Source organism: Sus scrofa, chromosome 14, assembly GCF_054392235.1.
Source record: "Sus scrofa isolate SSC_HxYL_T2T_F1_AM1 chromosome 14, Sscrofa_HxYL_maternal_Yorkshire_Landrace_v2.0, whole genome shotgun sequence".
Classification (NCBI taxonomy): Eukaryota; Metazoa; Chordata; class Mammalia; order Artiodactyla; family Suidae; genus Sus; species Sus scrofa.
Window position 1 is genome coordinate 98,374,583 of NC_139396.1, and position 21,082 is coordinate 98,395,664.

Below are 21,082 nucleotides of genomic sequence, written 5' to 3' on the forward strand. Positions count from 1 at the left end.
CCTGGGAACCTCCATATGCCATGGGCGCAGCCCTTAAATGACAAAAGACAAATAATTATAATAATAATAATAATAAAGGAAACTATAAATCCAAGAAGAATACTAGCAAACACAATGATGAAAAAGACACTGTGCAATGTTTTTAAAATATTGCTAGCCTTATCTCTATTTAAAATATTTAAAACCAAATACTGAAAGCAACTCAACCAGCTATTTTATAAAATTTTTTTTGGCAACTCCCATGGTATGTGAAAGTTCCTGGTCCGAGGCTTGAACCCCTGCCACACTAGTGACAATGTTGGATTCTTAACCCTTTATACCAAGAGGGAACTCCAATAAATTATTTTATTGACTATTCCCATTAATGATTATCAGATCGTTTAAGAAACATTTGCAGCGGGCTCGAGGCACGGGAGCCTAGCGGGCACCCCTTGGGCCCTCCCCCAGCCTTGGAAAGCGCAGGCTGCCCCAAGGCGGTGGCTTTGCCACTGGTGAACTGGCAGATTAGAGAGGGAAAGAGGAGAAAAGCCCCAGAGTGTGGCAGATTAGAGGGGGAAAGAGGAGAAGAGCCCCTGCTGAGGCATTCCAGGATCTCGAGGCAATTTTTTTTTTTTGCTTCATATTGAAGTTCCCTGGCTAGGGGTCAAATCAGAGCTATAACTGCTGGCCTACGCCACAGCTCATGGCAATGCTGGATCCCTGACCCACTAAGCAAGGCCAGGGATTTAATCACCATTCTCATGTATACTAGTCGGATTCGTTTCCACTGCACCACTACAGGAACTCCTCAAGGCAATCTTGTAAGCCATATTTAAACTGGCCGAAGATAACTCAGACATATATAATGTAATGGAAAAGATCAGAAAACACCAGGCAATAGAAATGTGGAGCATATTAAGCAAGATGAATATCTCAGGAAGCAGTTGTAGAAGCCCTAGTTCTGCAGATGTATCTAATGACTTTAAGGATCTTTGGACAAAACTAAAGGAATATCATGATAAAGAAGTACAAGGTTTACAAGCAAAAGTAACCAAACTGAAAAAGGAAAGAATTTTAGATACACAGAGACAGGAAGAATTCTTCACCAAAAATCAATAGCTGAGAGAGCAACAGGAAGTCCTCCATGAAACAATTAAAGTTTTAGAATTAAGAGTAGGATTATGTGATCACTGTGCAGTAACTGAAGAACATACACGGAAGAAACAGCAAGAGTTTGAAAATATCCATCAGCAGAATCTTAAACTTATCACAGAGCTTATGTATGAAAAGAATACTCTATAGGAAGAAAATAAAAAGCTTTCTGAATAGCTGCAGCAGGAAATTGAGAATGATCAACAACATGAAGCCAATGATCTTGAATCTGAGGAAGATGTTATTCCAGCTTCACCAATAACAGCCTTTTCATTTTCTGGTGCTAACCAACTATGAAGAAAGGAGAACCCTCATGTCCTATATGAAGAACAAACACACTAACGTGGAGCACTCCAGGTGTGCAAATGAATTGAGAAAAATTCTGAAATCCTCCACTCATCCACAACATAAACCTAAGGAAGGTGAAATTCTAGTGGTGGACACTGTGATCAGAGTCAGGCTCCAAAGGCAAAAACACATGGCACGAGCAGTTATCCTGGTGATAATTTAGCTACAGTTGCTGCTGAAACACTTGGACTTAGTGTTCAAGAATTATCTGAACCTCGAGGCCCCAGAAACCCTCTTGGTGATGAACTCTATCACTGTCTGGAAGGAGATCACAAGAAACAACTTTTTGAGGAATCTACAAGAAATAGTGAAGATAGTTCGAGATTTTCAGATTCTATTTCAAAGACCCCTCCTCAGGAAGAACTGAATATTTGGGTATCATCTCCTGTATTTGGAGCTACTGCTAATATGAAAAGTAGTTTAGGTTTGAATACAAGCTTGTCCCCTTGTCTTTTAGAGACTGGGAAGAGAAAGCATCTGAAAACAATGACTTTCAGCAACACTTCTAATTCTAGATCAGGGAAACTTGGATCAAACTCTGCAGACAGCACCCTTTTCACACATCATAACCTTGGGTCTGAACCAAACAACCAGTCATCTTCTAACAAGGCCAATGCTTATGGATAAAAACATAAGTGAACTGGAGTTCCCGTCATGGCGTAGTGGAAACGAATCCAACTAGGGACCATGAAGTTTTGGGTTCAATCCCTGGCCTCGCTCAGAGGGTTAAGGATCTGGCGTTGTTGTGAGCTGTGATGTAGGTCACAGAAGAGGCTCAAATCCCACATTGCTGTGGCTGTGGTGTAGGCCTGTAGCTGTAGCTCCAACTGGACCCCTAGCCTTGGAACCTCCATATGCTTCAGGTACATCCCTAAATAAATAAATAAATAAATAAATAAATAAATAAATAGAAAAAAAAAGTGAACAGAATGAATCTGATCACATTAAGGATACTGTTACTGATAAACATGTGGTACCCCTGAGATCATTGGGAGGCAGAAGCAAAAAGAAGAAAATTGAGGAAGAAAATGAAGATGAAGTAAGCTGCCCCCAAGCCTCTTTTGATAAAGAAAATGCTTTTCCTTTTCCACTGGGTAGTCAATCTTCCATGAATGGACATTATGTGATAGATAAACTTCTGGATCTGTCTGATCGATTTTGAGCTATTTAACATCAAGAGAAAAGCCAAGAAAGTGAGACCTCTAAAATCAGATTTTGGCATGATTTTACTCTCTTTGAGGCTCTGCAGCCAGTTCCAAAAGGCTCGTCCTCAAGCCATAAGGCTTTGAGTGGGAGTTGTGGGTTAACCAAAGATTTCCCAGAGGAGCCCTATTTAAAGGAGTCCCTCCTCCAGTCCATGAGTAAATCTCCACATAAAACACTGGTACAAATAAACAAAGAAAATGCAAGCTTTAAAATCCCTCTACATCCACAAGAAAGTTTGGAGACAGAGGATCTTTTTCTGACATTAAGGGTACTGGTTCTCATCAGCCGATGAAAATCAAAACAAGGTTAAGTCCATGGAGCATGTGAACTTGCATCAGTTCTTCAGTTAAAACCATGTAGAATTTCTATGACAGAGGTCTCTACAGAACAACCAAAATGTATTCTTTGAAAATATCCAGCAGAGTATAGATCCAGAAGCAGATCTTTCTCAGTATAAAATGGATATTACTGCCATAGATACAAAGGATGGCAGTTAGTCAAGATTAGCAGGAGGAGAGACACTGGACATGGCCTGGATGTTGGTTAGTGAAACTATACTTTTATTTTATTTTATTTTATTTTATTTTTGGTCTTTTTTTTTTTTTTTTTTTTGTCTTTTCTAGGGCTGCACCCACGGCATATGGAGGTTCCCAGGCTAGGGGTCGAATCGGAGCTATAGCTGCCGGCCTACACCAGAGCCACAGCAATGGGGGATCCAAACCACATCTGTGACCTACACCACAGCTCATAGCAATGCTCGATCCTTAACCCTCTGAGCAAGGCCAGGGATCGAACCCACAACCTCATGGTTTCTAGTAGGATTTGTTAACCACTGTGCCACAATGGGAACTCTGTGAAATTATGCTTTTAAAAAGAAGAAGCAAGAGCAGAAGGGAGAAAAAAGTCCAGATGATGAAAAAAAAAATGAATGATAGCTTGGAAGATACATTTGATCGGATTACACATGAAGAGTACAAATCCTGTTTGGCAGAGAGTTTCCCGCAAGTACCAGATGAAGAGAAGAAATCACCAGCTACTGCAAACAAACCAAACACTCATGGTGATAAACAAGATAAAGTCAAACAGAAAGTATGTTTGGAGCCATACTCTAAAGATGATGAAAAAGAGACCAGCTTACAAAATGTTGCTCATATTGACGTGGTTGGGAAAAAAAAAAAAAAAGCGAGAAGAAAATTGCTTCGACACACATTTAAGAAATGTGAAATTTATTATGCAGATTTCCAAGCAGAAGAGAGAGAAAAGAAGTCGGCTTACTGCTCAAAACACAGATTTCACTACATTTCACCCAACACACCAGAGACTTTCTGAGAAGTTGGGTTTCCTTCCACTCAGACTTTTACAGAAAGAAGTTACATTAAGGAAGATCTTGATCCTTGTCTTCATCCAAAAAGACGGCAGCCTTACAATGAGCTATTTTCTCCAAAAGGTAAAGAGCAGAAGACATAAATATTGAAGCAAACACAGGAGAGAGGGCAATTTTCTTTTTAGTTATTTATAGTTAAAGTTGGGATTATACATTGATTTTTTTTTGATCTTCTGTAAACTGATTTATAAATCTATTGAAAAATGTTTTTAAATGGCATTTATCCATCACACAGCCAACTATTTAAAATGTGGATAAATTCACGTTGTATTTTCCTGTTTTTCACCTTTAAAATAAGTGGCTTTCATTTTGCACTCTAACTTAAGAGCTGTTTACTACTTTATAATACCCAATTAAAATTTTGAAAAAAGAAAAAGAAACACTTGCAAATGTGTTTATAGCATTTTCTATGCCTTTGACAAACACTGAATGTAGTAAAATATGTTGAAAGAAAGAAGGAAGAAAGAAGAGAAAAGAAATGAAGAAGGTAGGAAGAAAGGGAAAGAGAGAGAGAGGTAGGAAGAGAGGGAAGGAACAAAAAGAAAAGAATAATTTCAACAACCTAAGTGTCCACCAACAGGAGACTAGTTAAGCAAATTAAGGTATATCCATATAATTTCATAACATACAGCAAGTACAAATAAAGAAAAAGAATGAGAATGCTTCTTATGTGCTTAGGTGGAAAAATATCTCCAAGTTACACACTATAAAGCAAATAAGCAAGTCACAGTGGGTTAATAATCTGGCTTGTCTCTATGGAGGCACTAGGTCAACCCCTAGCCCAGTGCGGTGGTTAAAGGATCCAACATTGCCACAGCTGTAGCACAGGTCACAGCTCCAGTTCAGATTCAGTCCCTGGCTTGGGAATTTCCATATGCCATGGGTGGACCAAAAAAGAAAAAAGAAAGGAAGAAAGGAAGAAAAAAAAGCAAGTTGCAGAACAGTGTATAGAAAAAGAAAATGATGGGGAAAGAATGTGTATACATATGTGTGTATATGTGAAGAAAAAATATATTTTCTCCACTTCCAATGTGATTACACACTTTACATACTCAGTTAAAAATAAATAAACACCTTACACATGAGATGAAGCAAAAATGGCAGTGTCTTCCTGACAGGTTCTAGTTTTGAAAATAGCAAGACTATGAATACTTCTTGTAAATCTGACTCTCTAAAGAAAAACAATTTGATAATCAAAACAAGCAAAGTTGTGAATTTCTCTAGATGGTGTATGAAGATTTACCTTTGTTTCTGGTATATACAAATTATTTCATACACAAAGTAAATATTTTAATGTATGGTAGGAGAATAAAACACAATTAAAGACAAAATAAAATTTGAGTATCAGAACTAAAAAAAAAAAAAAAAAAAAAAAAAAAAAAAAACAAGGAAATACAATTTGATCCCTGAATTTTACTATTTAACTATCTATGAGCCAGTCTTTACTGAAATGACTCCCCTGCACTTTTCGAGGAAACGTTACTTTCCAAATGTTTTTGCTTCTGAGTCTTCCTTTGACTACATATTTTTGCTTTTATATGCATAAAAAAGTATCCAGAAGGAAACACAGCAAAACATAACAAAGGTAACTACCAGGGTGATGATCTGGGAAGGAATTAAGAGAAAGAGACATGGAATAGGAGGGAGACTTTACCTGCATATCTCTTAATGTTTCATTTTGACCTGCGACTGCTTTATTGCCTACTCATGAATAAATTTAAAATGAAATAAAGAGGGAGTTCCCATCGTGGCTCAGTGGTTAAAGAATCCAACTAGGAAACATGAGGTTGCGGGTTCCATCCCTGGCCTTGTTCAGTGGGTTAAGGATCCGGCGTTGCCATGAGCTGTGGTGTAGGTTGCAGATGCGGCTCGGATCCTGCGTTGCTGTGGCTGTGGCGTAGGCCAGTGGCTACAGTTCCGATTAGACCCCTAGCCTGGGAACTCTAGGAGCAGCCCTAGAAAAGACAAAAAGACAAAAAAAAAAAAAAAAAAAAAAAAAAAAGAAAGAAAAAGAAAAGAAAGAGTAAATATGGATGAAATCAATTATTTTGTTTGTTGGACTTAAGAAGTCAGAAAACTTCTTAATAAGTTCTTAATTTTAATAAGAATTATATAATTGTTTTATTTTGACATATAATTATTTTGAGGCAATGGATATATACGAATTACAGTGATTTATAAACTGTTTTATCATATGTCGGTGCACTGAGATTAACAACAAAAACCACATAATTCTCTCACCTCAGGGTGGTTGAGTTCTCCTTCCTCTTCCTCGTAGGGCCCACCAACGATAAATGCATCAGGAATGTTATTAGCTCCTGGAGCCAGAATGTTGGCAATAGGCCATTTTTTGGGCCGAGGAACAGGTTCTCTTTCCCCTCCAAGCTTCAGAGTTCCATTCTTGAAGAAAATGGGATAGTCCTTCTATAGAAATAAATACCATTTTTCAGGAAATTTTGTAAAAGACTTTGAAATAGACCAAAAAGGATTACTGAAGCGTCTTTTCAATGGAACTCTGGCTGTTGTCTAAGACTCCTATGTGATTACCTGATTCTAAAGAGGGGCCTGGGCCTTTCACTGTCTTTGTGCTATTTTATAATTCCATAGTTCATTGAAAATTGATAATAGTGCATATTATTCTTGTTCATAGATATGCACATTTATTTTGTGCAGTGGAGATGTAATTTATTATTGCCCTGAGACTAATAACAAATATTGAATTATTAGCAACTTTATTCAACATTTTCAGTTGCTTTTATAAATAGTAATTTGTTCAGATTCACCGTTGAACTGGTTTAAACTCTTTTTTTGTCATTTTATATTTGTATGCAAGTCAAGATGTACTTTTTATTTTTTTTTTTTTTTTAGGGCCACACCTGAGGCATACAGAAGTTCCCAGACTAGAGGCTGGATCTGAGCTGTAGCTGCCAGGCTATGTTACAGCCACAGCAACGCCAGATCCGAGCTGCATCTCTGCCTATGCTGAGGCGGCAGCAATGCTGGATCCATAACCCACTGATCCAGGCTGGGGATCAAACCCGCATTTTCATGGATACTAATTGGGTTCTTAACCCGCTGGCCCACAATGGGAACTCCCAAGAAGTACTTTTTTTTTTTGTCTTTTTGCTTTTTTGAGGGCCGCTCCTGCGGCATATGGAGGTTCCCAGGCTAGGGGTCTAATCAGAGCATAGCCGACGGCCTACACCAGAGCCACAGCAACTCGGGATCCGAGCCAAGTCTTCAACCCACACCACAGCTCACGGCAATGCCGGATCCTTAACCCACTGAGCAAGGCCAGGGATTGAACCCGCAACCTCATGGTTCCTAGTTGGATTCGTTAACTACTGAGCCATGATGGGAATGCCAAGAGGTACTTTTTTTTTAAATTATTTTTTAAAGAAATAAATCTGACAGAGGGCCAAAATATAGACATTTTCATATCTGTAATTTATCTAAATTATGTTTTCAATAGAAAATTGGTAGACTTATACATAAGCAATTTGTAGAAGGAGAAATTAGAAAATCAAACATTTAAATAAAAACTTGCTAAATATTTATTTATTTATTTATGTCTTTTTGCCTTTTTATTTATTAATCACTGTGCCACAACGGGAACTGTGCTAAATACCATTATTAAATAATAAGTGAAATGCACATTAAAACAATGAGATACCATTTTAAATTGTAGATTGGGCAAGTCAAAGTGAAAATATCAAGTGTTAGCAATATTGTAAAGAGAATGGCATCTATATACATAGTTGATGGAAGTATAAATATGGAAAGCAGTTTTGCAGTTGCTAATAAAAGTTAAAATTGGCATGTCCTATAATTCATCTATTCTAGTTCTTTGGGTAAAGATTTAAAACATGTGAAGGAGGAGCATTTCTGGACTGGCAGAGGAAGAACCTCTGTTCCTCGAAAAAAACCAAAAAACAATAATGCTAGAAAAAAATATAAAAATTAATAGTTAGGACTTTTGGAGGCTAATCTCTCAGAGGCAGGTCCCAAAAGACTCACCACTGATGTTCTCTGTGGGTGGCAGGCAGATTTGACACCCTTCTTCTCCAGTGGTTTTCCAGAGTGATGAAGTTACCTGTTAAAGGATGCTTTTCAAAAAGAGAGCTTCTAGAAATTGGTAAGAAAAAGAGCAACAGGAGATAGAATTAAGACGGCAGAATAGAAGGACTAGAGCTCAACTTCTCTCCTAAAAACAACAAAATTACAGCCAAATGCTGAGCAATCTTCAACCAAATGGACTGGAAACTTTCAAAAAGATATCCTACTCCAGAAGACAAAGAAGAGGCCACATCAAGAGGGAGGAGGGGTGATTACACAATATAAGCAACCCTATACCTCCCAGGTGGGAAGCCCCTCAAACTGGAAAGTAACTGGTTCACAAAGACTCACCTACAGGAGTGAGAGTTCTGAGCTCCACGTCAAATCCCCACATGTGAGGATCTGGCACTGGGAGAAAGAGCCCCCGGAGCTTCTGGCATTGAAGGCCAGTGGGGTTTGGGCATAGGAGCTCCACAGGACTTGGGGAAATGAAGACCCCATTCTTGAAAGGCGCACATGGACTTTCACGTGCACTGGGTTCCAGGGCAAAGCAAAGGCTCCATAGGAATCTGGGTCAGACTTGACTGCAGTTCTTGGTGGATTTCCTGGGAAAACAGGGGGTGACTATGGCTCGTTGTGGGGGAAGGACATTGGAGGCAAAGCTGTTGGGAATATTCAGCAGCGTGCATTTCTCTGGAAGTGACCATTTTGGGAAAATCTGGCCTCACCAATCAACTGCTGAGAAGCCCCAGGCCAAACAATAATCCAGGTGGGATCACAGCCCCACCCATCAGTAAACAGGCTGCCTAAAGACCCCCCAGGCACACAGCCACATCTAATCTCACCCAGAGACAAAGCCCATCCACCAGAGGGATAGGAACCTGCTCCACCTACCAGTGGGCAGGCATCAGTCCCTCCCATCAGGAAGCCTACAGCAAGCCCCTGTACCAACTTCAGCCACAGGGGAGCAGACACCAGAAGTAAGAGAGGCTAAAACTCTACTGTCTGCAAAAAGGTCACCAACCAAAAACCTATAAAAATGAAAAGACAGAGAACTATAACTCAGATAATGGAGAAAGAAAAAAACTCTGAAAAACAGCTAAGTGATCAGGAGATTCTCAGCCTCCAGGAAAGACTTTAAGCTGTTGATGCTGAAAATGATGCAAAACATTGAAAATAAACTGGAGGCAAAGATTGATAATTTACAGGAAACACTGAGCAAAGAAATACAAGATATAAAACTTAAACAAGAAGAGATGCAAAATACAATCACTGAAATAAAAAATTCATTAGAAGCAACCAATAGCATAATACAGGAGGCAGAAGAACAAATTAGTGATGTGTAAGACAGACTAGTGGAAATCACTAATGCAGAAGAGAAAAGAGAAAAAAGATTGAAAAGAAATGAAGAGCCTCAGAGAAATCTGGGACAATGTTAAACGCACCAACATCCATATTATAGGGGTGCCAGAAGAAGAGAGAGAAAGGGACAGAAAAAATATTCAAAGAGATGATAGCTGAAAACTTCCCTAACATGGGAAAGGAACCACTCCCTCAAATCCAGGAAACATGACGAGTACCATATAAAATAAACACAGGGAGAAACACCCTGAGACACATATTAATCAAACTGACCAAAATTAAAGACAAAGAGAAAATCTTGAAAGCAGCTAGGGAAAAGAAGCAAATAACATACAAGGGAACCCTGATAAGGTTATCAGCAGATTTTTCAGCAGAAACTCTGCAGGCCAGAGGGAGTGGCATAATATATAAAATGTGATGAAAGGAAAAAACCTCCAACCAAGATTACTTTACCCAGCAAGGCTCTCATTCAGATTTGAAGGAGAAATCAAAAGCTTCACAGATAAGCAAAAGCTAACAGAATTCAACAACACTAAACCAGCTTTACAACAAGGGAAAAAACCTCCAACCAAGATTACTTTACCCAGCAAGGCTCTCATTCAGATTTGAAGGAGAAATAAAAAGATTCACAGATAAGCAAAAGCTAACAAAATTCAACAACACTAAACCAGCAGAAAAGAAAAGGCCGCAACAGGAAACAAAAATACCGCAAATGACAAGGCTCACCAGTAAAAGCACATATACAGTAAAGTTAGGAAATCATCCACACACAATTATGCTACCAAAATCAGAAATTGTGAGAAGAGGAGGGTACAAATGCAGGACACTGGAGATGCACTTGCAATTAAGAGAACAACAACTTAAACATGAATATATATAGATTCCTATATCAAAATTTCAGGACAGGAGTTCCCATCATGGTGCAGTGGTTAACGAATCCAACTAGGAACGATGAGGTTGTGGGTTCAATCCCTGGCCTTGCTCAGTGGGTTAAGGATCCAGTGTTGCCGTGAGCTGTGGTGTAGGTTGCAGACGCGGCTCGGATCCTGAGTAGCTGCGGCTCTGGCATAGGCTGGTGGCTATGGCTCCGATTAGACCTCTAGCCTGGGAATCTCCATATGCCACAGGAGTGGCCCCAGAAAAGGCAAAAAGACAAAAAAAAAAAACTTCAAGACAACTGCAAACAAAAAAATCTACAATTGATACACAAACAAATAAGAAAAATCAACTCAAATACAACACTAAAGATAGCCATCAAACCAGAAGAGGAGAGAACAAGAGAAGACGGGAAGAAAAAAGAGCAACAAAAACAAATCCAAAGCAATTAATAAAATGGCAATAAGAACATACATATCAATAATTACCTTAAATGTTAATAGATTAAATGCCCTGACTAAAATACACAGACTGGCTAAATGGATACAAAAACAAGATCCATATACTTGCTGTCTTCAAGAGACCAAATTCACTTCTAGGGACACATACAAATTGAAAGTGAGAGGATGGAAGAAAATATTCCATGCAAATGGGAATCAAAAGAAAGCTGGAGTAGCAATACTCATAACAGACAAAATAGACTTTAAAATGAAGAATATTTTAAGGGACAAGAAAGGTCACTACATAATGATCAAAGGATCAATCCAAGAAGAAGATATAACAATTTTAACTATCTATGCACCCAACATATATATACCCAATATATAAGGCAACTGCTAACAACCTTAAAAGGACAAATCGACAATAACACAATCATAGTCGGGGACTTTAACACCCCACTTACAGCAATGGACAGATCATCCAGACAGAAAATCAATAAGGAAACACAGGCCCTGAATGATGCATTAAACCAGATAGACTAGGACATTCCATCCAAAAGCAACAGAATACACATTCTTCTCAAGTGCACATGGAATATTCTCTAATATTGATCACATCCTGGGCTACAAATCCAACCTCGGTAATTTTAAGAAAATTGAAATCAATATCAAGCATCTTTTCTGACCACAACGCTATACGACTGGAAATCATCAAGAAAAAAACCTGCAAAAAACACAAACACATGGAGACTAAACAATGTGCTGCTAAATAACCAATGGATCACTGAGGAAATCAAAAAATACCTAGAAGCAAATGACAACAAAGATATGACACTCTAAAACTTATGGGATGCAGCAAAAGCTGTTCTAAGAGGAAAGTTTATAGCAATACAAGCCCACCTCAGGAAACAAGAAAAAGTTCAAACAAACAACCTAACTTTACATCTAAAGCAGTGAGAGAGAGAAGAACTGACAAGACCTAAAGTTAGTAGAAGGAATGAAATCATAAAGATCAGAGAAGAAATCAATGAAATAGAAACAAAGAAAACCACAGAAAAGATCAATGAAACAAAAAACTGGTTCTTTGAAAAGATCAACAAAACTGATAAACCCTTAGCCAGACTTATCAAGAAAAACAGAGACAGGACTCAAATAAATAAAATTAGAAATGAAAAAGGAGAAGTAACAATGGACATCACAGAAATACAAAGGATCATAAGAGACTATATGCAACTATATGCCAATAAAACAGAAAACCTAGAAGAAATGGACAAATTCTTAGAAAAGCACAATCTTCCAAGACTAAATAAAGAAATAGAAAAGATGAATGGACCAAACACCAGAACTGAAATTGAAGCTGTGATTTAAAAATTTCCAACAGGAGTTCCCTTCATGGTGCAGCAGTTAACAAATGTGACTAGGAACCATGAGGTCGTGGGTTCGATCTCTGGCCTCACTCAGTGGGTTGAGGATCTGGCGATGCCGTGAGCTGTGGTGTAGGTCGCAGATGCAGCTGGGATCCCACGTGACTGTGGCTGTGGTGTAGGCTGGCGGCCACAGCTCCGATTAGACTCTCTAGCCTGGGAACCTCCATGTGCCGAGGGAGCGGCCCTAGAAAAGGCAAAAAGACAAATTAATTAATTAATTAATTAATTAAAATAAAAAATAAAAAAATTTCAACAAACAAAAGTCCAAGACCAGATGGCTTCACGGGCAAATTCTACCAAACATTTAGAGAAGAGCTAACAACTCTCTTTCTGAAACTATTTCAAAAAATTGCAGAGGAAGGGATACTCCCAAACTCATTCTATGAGGCCACCATCACCCTGATACCAAAACCAGACAAAGATACCACAAAAAAAGAAAACTACAGGCCAATTTCACTGATGAACACAGATGCAAAAATCCTCAAAAAAATACTAGCAAACCACATCCAATACATTAAAAGGATTGCACATCATGATCAAGCAGGATTTATCCCAGGGATGCAAGGATTTTTCGATATCCGCAAATCAATCAGTGTGGTACACCACATTACCAAACGAAAGAATAAAAAAAATATGATCCTCTCAATAGATGCAGAAAAACCCTTTGACAAAATCCAACCCATTTCTGATTAAAAAACCCTTCAGAAAGTGGGCATAGAGGGAACCTACCTCAACATGATAAAGGCCATATATGACAAACCCACAGTGAACATCATTCTCAATGGTGAAAAGCTGAAAGAATTCCCACTGAGATCAGGAACTAGACAAGGATGTCCTCTCTCACCACTACTCTTCAACACAGTTTTGGAAGTCCTAGCCACAGCAAGCAGAGAAGTAAAAGAAATCAAAGAATCCAAATTGGAAAGGAAGAAGTAAAACTATCCCTATTTGAAGATGACATGATACTATACCTAGAGAATCCTAAAGACTCTACCAGAAAACTGTTAGAACTCATCCATGAATTTGGCAAAGTCGCAGGATACAAAATTAATACACAGAAATTGATGGCACTTTTATATACTAACAACGAAAGATCAGAAGGAGAAATTAGGGAAGCAATCCCATTTACCATCACATCCAAAAGAATAAAACACCTAGGAGTAAACCTACCTAAAGAGACAAAAGACCTGTACTCTGAAAACTATAAGACACTGATGAAAAAAATCAAAGATGACACAAATAGATGGAAAGACATACCATGCTCGTGGATTGGAAGAGTTAATATTATCAAAATGACTATACTACCTAAGGCAATATACAGACTCAATGCAATCCCTATCAAATTACCAAGGACATTTTTCACAGAACTTGAAAAAGATATTTTAATAATTTTTTTGGAAGCACAAAAGACCCAGAATAGCCAAAGATACCCTGAAAAAGAAAAATGGAGCTGGAGGAATCAGGCTCCCTGACTTCAGACTATACTACAAAGTAACAATCATCAAAACCACATGGTACTGGCACAAAGACAGACAGATAGATCAGCAGAACAGAATAGAAAGCCCAGAATTCAACCCACACACCTACAGCCAACTCATCTATGACAAAGAAGGCGAGAATATACAATGGAGAAAAGACAGCCTTTTCAATAAGTGGTGCTGGGAAAATTGGACAGCTGCATGTAAAAGAATGAAAGTAGAACACTCCCTAACACCATACACAAAAATAAACTCAAAATGGATTAAAGACCTAGATATAAGACCAGACACTATAAACCTCTTAGAGGAAAACATAAGCCAAATACTCTCTGACATAAACGACAGCAACATCTTCTCAGATCCACCTCTTAAGAGTATTGACAACAAAAACGAAAATAAACAAATGGGACTTAATTAAACTTAAAAGTTTCTTCAAAGCAAAGGAAACCCTAAACAAAATGAAAAGACAACACACAGAATGGGAGAAAATCCTTACAAATGAATCGACTGACAAGGGATTCATCTCCAACATTTATAAATACCTTCTGCAGCTCACTACCAAAAAAACAAACAACCCTATCAAAAAATGGGCAGAAGATCTAAACAGACAGTTCTCCAAAGAAGACATGCAGATGGCCAAGAAACACATGAAAAGATGTTCAACATCACTCATTATCAGAGAAATGCAAATCAAAACCACGATGAGGTACCACCTTACACCAGCCAGAATGGCCATCATCAAAAAGTCTACAAACAATAAGTGCTGAGAGGGTGTGAATAAAAAGGAACCCTAGTACACTGTTGGTGGGATTATAAATTGGTGCAACCACTGAGGAAAGCAGTATGGAGATGCCTCAGAAAACTAAACATAGAACTACCATTTGACCTAGCAATCCCACTCTTGGGCATCTACCCAGAGAAAACCACGACTCGCAAAGACACATGTACTCCGATGTTCATTGCAGCACTATTTTCAATAGCCAAGACATGGAAACAACCTAAATGTCCATGGACAGAGGAGTGGATCGAGAAGATGTGGTTCATATACACAATGGAATATTACTCAGCCATTAAAAATGAGCGAAATACCAGCATTTTTGGCAATATGGATGGACCTAGAAATTATTATGCTAAGTGAAGTCGGCCATACAGTGAGATACCAACATCAAATGCTTTCACTGACATGTGGAGTCTGAAAAAAGGACAGAAGGAATTTCTTTGCAGAACAGATACTGACTCAAAGACTTTGAAAAACTTATGGTTTCCAAAGGAGACAGTTTGGGTAGTGGGGGGATGCGCTGGGGTTGTGGGATGGAAATCCTATAAAATTGATTTCTGGTGATCATTGTACAACTATAAATGTAATTAATTGGGTAATAAAAAAATAAAACACAAAATAAAAATAAACATCACAACAAAGCTGGCGCTATTGTACAGAACTGTACAATTTACATTGCCATTTCCACCAAAAAAATTAAGACAAGATGGGTAAAAATGCTGTACTAACTTTAAAAGAAAACATATACCTACAGAGAAGATAAAAATATTCATGGGCATATATAACTTTGGTTGCCTACATTTGTAGTATAGACCATAATGATAAACAACTAGAATTTTTTAACAGATTCCAGATTATAAAGCACTATGGAATATAACATACCCATGTAATAAGAATCCCCATACCACTTGAAAAACAGACTTGTGGTTGCCAAGGCGGAGGGGAAGGAAGTGGGATGGACTGGGAATCTGGGGTTAACAGATGCAAACTATTGCATTTGGAATTCATAAGCAATGAGATCATGCTGTATAGCCCTGGGAACTATATCTAGTCACTTGTGATGGAGGATAATGTGAGAAAAAGAATGTATATATGTATGTGTGACTGGGTCACTTTGCTGTACAGTAGAAAACTGACAGAACACTGTAAGCCAACAATAATGGAAAAAATAAAAATCATTAAAAAAAAGAATCCCTATACCATGCTCTGTAATGAGAAGTACTCAGTAATACAACCTGAATATTCCCTTAAAAATTATATGTAGTCTACATTTTATATAAAATGTAAACCATAAGAATAAACATCCATGTATAAAACCTAAGTAAACTTTATTTTTTTGAGGCTAAAATAAATCTCAGGCATTAACAGAGTTTGCTTTGAATGAAATCTTAGAAAGTGAGGAAGAGATGGCCATATGAGTGTTTAAATCTCTACAAATAACTGGCTGTAAGCCTTTACCTCTCCAGCTGATGGAACTTGCAGACCAACCATGTAGTTCTGCAGTGGAATGAAGGATTCAGGCACAGAGTAGGCAGCCTCCAATGTGACTTTCAGAAGATTGCCTTCTGAGATCTGGTCTGTGGTCAATAAAGGCTCTGCTACAAATACTTTAACTTCAAGACTGCACTGCTGTGAAAGAATAAAATTACATAGTAATGTGAAAATGTCAGAGGCCTCCTTTTTCACATTTTCTTATTTGAATCTCACATCACTGTTCATGGTAAGGTCAAGTTTAATTATTTCCATACAGATGATTCAATAACTTTTTCTAGATCCCATGAGTTAGAGTCAAGAAAAGAACTTTAACACTAAACTACAGTCCTTCCCTTCTACCATACTGAGGTCAAGTACATATACAAATACATACAGAAGAGGTACTGGAAATTCTATACTGAAATGTTAATAGTAGTTGCACAGGAGTGAGTGAGATTGAGGTGCTTTTTTTGCTAGTCTATATTTTATTATTTTTATAATTTAAATATAGTGCTTAAAAAACAAAAATCACATTCTTTAATTTATTTGTTTTTCAAAGATGATAAAAATTTGGGGGGCAGCATAAGCAAGCTCTAGTAATGAATTTTTTTGAGATTATTTTTTCAATTACAGTTAATTTACAATGTTATGTCTCTAGTACTGAATTTTGTAGAAGGGATGCCAAGGATTTGACTTTAGTTATATATCCAAGTAGGGCAGTTAAGACAGCTAATTTTTTTTTAATTAAAAGAGAGAAAAGAGGAGTTCCCATCATGGTGCAGTGGTTAACGAATCCGACTAGGAACCATGAGGTTGCGGGTTCGATCCTGGGCCTTGCTCAGTGGGTTAAAGATCCGGCGTTGCCGTGAGCTGTGGTGTAGGTCGAAGACTCGGCTCAGATCCCGCGTTGCTGTGGCTCTGGTGTAAGCCGGTGGCTATAGCTCCGATTTGACCCCTAGCCTGGGAACCTCCATATGCCTCGGAAGCGGCCCTAGAAAAGGCAAAAAGACAAAATTAATTAATTAATTAAAGAAATAAATAAAAGGGAGAAAAGAATTTGGCCATTTTTACTTTATTTCTTAGGAATCAACATTAACAGGAATAATTAATTTTACTGTTAAAGAATTAAGTATCCTCCATAAGATATTGAGCATATGTAGAATTAAAATATGGCATAGGTGAACCTATCTACAGAACAGAAACAGACTCAGCAGACTTGTGGTTGCCAACGGGGAGGAGGAGGGAGTGGGATGGACTAGAAGTTTGGGGTTAATAGACACAAACTGTTACATTAAGAATGGATAGGAAATGTGGTCCTGCTATATAGCACAGGGAACTACATCCAATCACTTGTGATAGAACATGATGAAAGATAACATGAGAAAAAGAATGCATATGTATGACTGGGGCACTTTGCTGTACAGCAGAAATTTTCAGAACAATGTAAATCAACTATAATAAAAATTTTTTTAAAAAGAAGTAATACAGGAGTTCACATCATACCTCAGCAGAAATGAATCTGACTAGCATATATGAGGACACGGGTCCAATCCCTGGCCTCTCTCAGTGGGTTAAGGATCTGGCGTTGCCGTGAGCTGTGGTGTAGGTCACAGATGCAGCTCAGGTCTGTCATTGCTGTGGCTGTGGTGTAGGCCAGTAGCTACAGCTCTGATTTGACCTCTAGCCTGGGAACCTCCATATGCCGTGGTTGGGCCCCTGAAAAAAAAAAAAGACAAAAAAAGAATTAAGTATCCTACTAATGGGAAATTTCCAAGCTATGTCTCCAATAGAAATTCTGATTTAGCAAATGTAGTACTTTTTAGGAGTTCCAACTGTGGTGCAGTGCTAGGATGTAGGTTCAATCCCCAGCCCAGCAGGCACAGTGGGTTAAAGGATGCATCGTTGCCCTGCAGTGTAGGTCACAACCGCCACTTGGATCTGATCCTTGACTGGGGAACTCCATGTGCCATGAGGCAGCCAAAAAAGAAAAAAAAAAAAAAGGTAGTGCTTTTTAATAAAAAATATTTTTTTCAAATATATATATATTTATTTGCCCATATATAGATAGACATATATGTCTATATCTCTGACATTTTCACACAGGGTACAATTAAAAGTAGAATTAACATTCTCTTGTCTTTTACAAGATGAATAGGAGTTTTCAATCGGGATAAGCAGAGGAAGAAAAGAGAAAATAATTCTAGACCAAAAGAAGAGTTTACATAAAAGGGGATTCGGAGTTCCCATCATGGCTCGTGGTTAACAAATCCGACTAGGAACCATGGGGTTCCGGTTTTGATCCCTGGCCTCGCTCAGTGGGTTGAGGATCTGGCGTTGCAGTGAACTGTGGTGTGGGTCGCAAATGTGGCTGAGATCCCGTGTTGTTGTGGCTGTGGTGTGGGCCGGCAGCTACAGCTCCAATTCAACCCCTAGCCTGGGAACCTCCATATGCCGCGGGTGCGGCCCTAGAAAAGACAAAAAAAAAAAAAATATATATATATATATATATATATAAAGGGGGATTGAAATAGGATAGTATATTCAGTTCAGGGTAAGTAAGTAGTTCAAGATTTTAGAAAGTACCGCAGGGAAGGGAGTGCTGAGAGATGAGACTGAACAAGTAGAAGATACCTATTACAAAGGTTGTAGTACGTCTGCTGAGGAATTTGGACCTTAATATGTAAGCCTGAGCCACTGCAATGGGGGATCTGAGCCATGTCTGCAATATACACGATAGCTCACAGCAAGGCCAGATCCTCAACCCACTGAGGGAGGCCAGGGATGGAACCCGTAACCTCATGGATACTAATTGGGTTTGTTAACCATTGAGCCATGACAGGAACTCTGGTATTTACTTTTAAGTCATTCTGCAAGCAGTAGGAAAGCTGAACTGAAGGGAGGCAAGGGCACTTACAAGGCTACTTGTAAACATTCCAGGTGAGAGATTATAAGGCAATAAAATACAGGAATGAAGCTAAGAAGAGAGTCCAAAGGCACTTAGGAGATAGAAAAGTTTGGATTTGGTGAAATGCTGATTTGGGGATTGGCTGCAGCTAGGGTTCAAGGGAGCAGTCATGGATGTAAGGTAGATTCCATGTATGTTCCATAATTTCACAGATGAGTGATGCCACTATTCAGAATAACTAAGATAAAAGGAAGATACCAAGTTCAGTATTTAAATGTTGAGTTTTGGGTGCCTATAAGATAGCATTATAGAGAAACCAGTAAATAGTCAGACATTGTGAAATTCAGGACAGGGGCTGTTGAATTATAAGTCTTCAACACAATGATGACTGTTATATTCATAACGACTGCCCTCCTGCCCCTCACCCCCACCCAGGGGTATGAACACAGACTAAGAAGAGAAGGTGGCCAAGGAAGATCCTTTACACTTAAGGGACAGGCAGAGGAAAGTGATCTGATGCAGGAACCTGAGAAAGTAAGTCAATGAGCTGGAAATCAGAACACCAAAGGGAAGAAAGATTTTAAGAAAGAGAAGCTTTGAAGAATGTGATATCGCTGATCAATATGTCTCTGGGAAGAAGTAAAATGTCTCTAAGGTTTCTAATTTTTAGTATTCAGTTAAGACAGGGAATAGTGGAAGATAATTGAAGTCTCCTTTCCCAGCACAGATTTATATCATTTTAGTCTCTCAGTCTTGAGAATAACCAGTATAGATGCTTATACATAAAATCAGTGAGAACTCTCAGGCAAGTGGAAAGTAATTGTCATATATATTTTTTCCTCGAGTATGTAAAACAACTAAACACAGGAATATTATGAGCAAAGACCATGAGAACTGACAAATCATTCGATTAACTTTTCTTCTATACGTATCCAAGGGAAATCAACAGTTCAGGAGTTTCCTTGTGGTGCAGTGGATTAAAGATCCAGTGTTCTCATTGCAGGGCTCTAGTCACTGCTGTGGTACGGGTTCCAACCCTGGACCAGGAACTTTTGCATGCCACAGGTGCAGCCAAAACAAGCAAATGAAAAAAACCCAGTATATAGGCTGGGACACCGGACCAAGGAAAGTAGACTGAGCTCAAATATCTACTTTTTTTTTTTTTTCCATTTCTCGAGCTGCTCCCACAGCATATGGAGGTTCCCATGCTAGGGGTTGAATCGGAGCTGTAGCCACTGGCCCACACCACAGCCACAGCAACTCGGGATCCGAGCTGCATCTGCAACCTACACCACAGCTCATGGCAACGCCAGATCCTTAACCCACTGAGCAAGGTCAGGGATCGAACCCGCAACTTCATGGTTCCTAGTTGGATTTGTTAACCGCTGAGCCACAAATGGGAACTCCAAATATCTATCTCTTTCTAGCACAAAACATGTGGAATGACAGAGAGACATTAAATGATATCTTTATATTCAATAAAAGAATAATGCTATAACAGCCCTGAAAAACAAGAAATGACATCACAGGACTGCACATTTTTAGGGATCCTTGAAAGACAGAAAGCAAATTAAATCAGAACCCCTTCCCCCCCAAAAAAAAAACAGAAGAAAAAACACATCCTAAAATAAGAGGAGATGCAGATGCAGCAATGGATTGTGGCAGCTCTAAAGTCAGAATGAACCAAAATCAGGAAGGGGCCTATGGAAATAATTAATAGGGGAACAGCTTTCAGAATAGTTGGGTCTTCCTCTCTGATTTACTGTGCAAAACAGAAGACAGCTATGTATCTGGTGAGTGTACCTGCACAAGAGTGGCAAGAGCAGTACCCCAAGAAGCTGAGCCCAGAACACAAACCAGTAGTACAGCCCACCAATTCATGGCTCCCCTCCTTCAATAACCAGAAGCAGGCTACAATACCAGAAAGTGTGTTAGTGCATTGATATACTATTTAATTTAATCCATCAGGACATAGCTCAAGAGGCATTTCCATGTGTAAGCCTTCCTACATCTATTCCCATGCCCCATCCCACAATTTAGTCACACTGGTTATAATCTATGATGTGGTAGTTATGGGCTCCTAAGACAGGACTCTGCCTTATTGATCTCTGTTTCCTAGAACCTGGCCTGTGAAAAGAAGATGCCTAATGAGTTGGACTCAACTGAATTGAACCTTAACAGCAGACAGGCTTGAATGAGTACAGGATGGAATATCAAG

The 21,082-nt window shown here is 38.7% G+C and overlaps 1 protein-coding gene and 1 pseudogene across 14 annotated transcripts in view; one reads left to right on the forward strand and one right to left on the reverse strand.

Moving 5' to 3' along the window:
* CFAP70 (cilia and flagella associated protein 70) overlaps positions 1-21,082 on the reverse strand; it is a 123,793-nt gene that overhangs the window by 87,390 nt on the left and 15,321 nt on the right. For 5 of the 14 annotated variants that reach the window (XR_014828098.1, XM_084997306.1, XM_084997297.1 and 2 more), the window contains exons 6-7: positions 15,945-16,115; positions 6,311-6,493 (exon numbers count right to left, since the gene is read on the reverse strand). Coding sequence is in view for 7 of the 14 variants with exons in the window: in XM_084997297.1 (XP_084853423.1) it covers positions 6,311-6,493; positions 15,945-16,115 (354 nt within the window). In the remaining 7 variants the exon portion in view is untranslated. Of the gene's footprint in view, positions 1-6,310; positions 6,494-8,086; positions 8,163-15,944; positions 16,116-21,082 lie in introns of all 14 variants that reach the window. The other 9 variants (XM_084997307.1, XM_084997304.1, XM_084997302.1 and 6 more) reach the window with 4 other exon arrangements.
* Positions 898-4,152, forward strand: LOC100155447 (DNA endonuclease RBBP8-like; annotated as a pseudogene).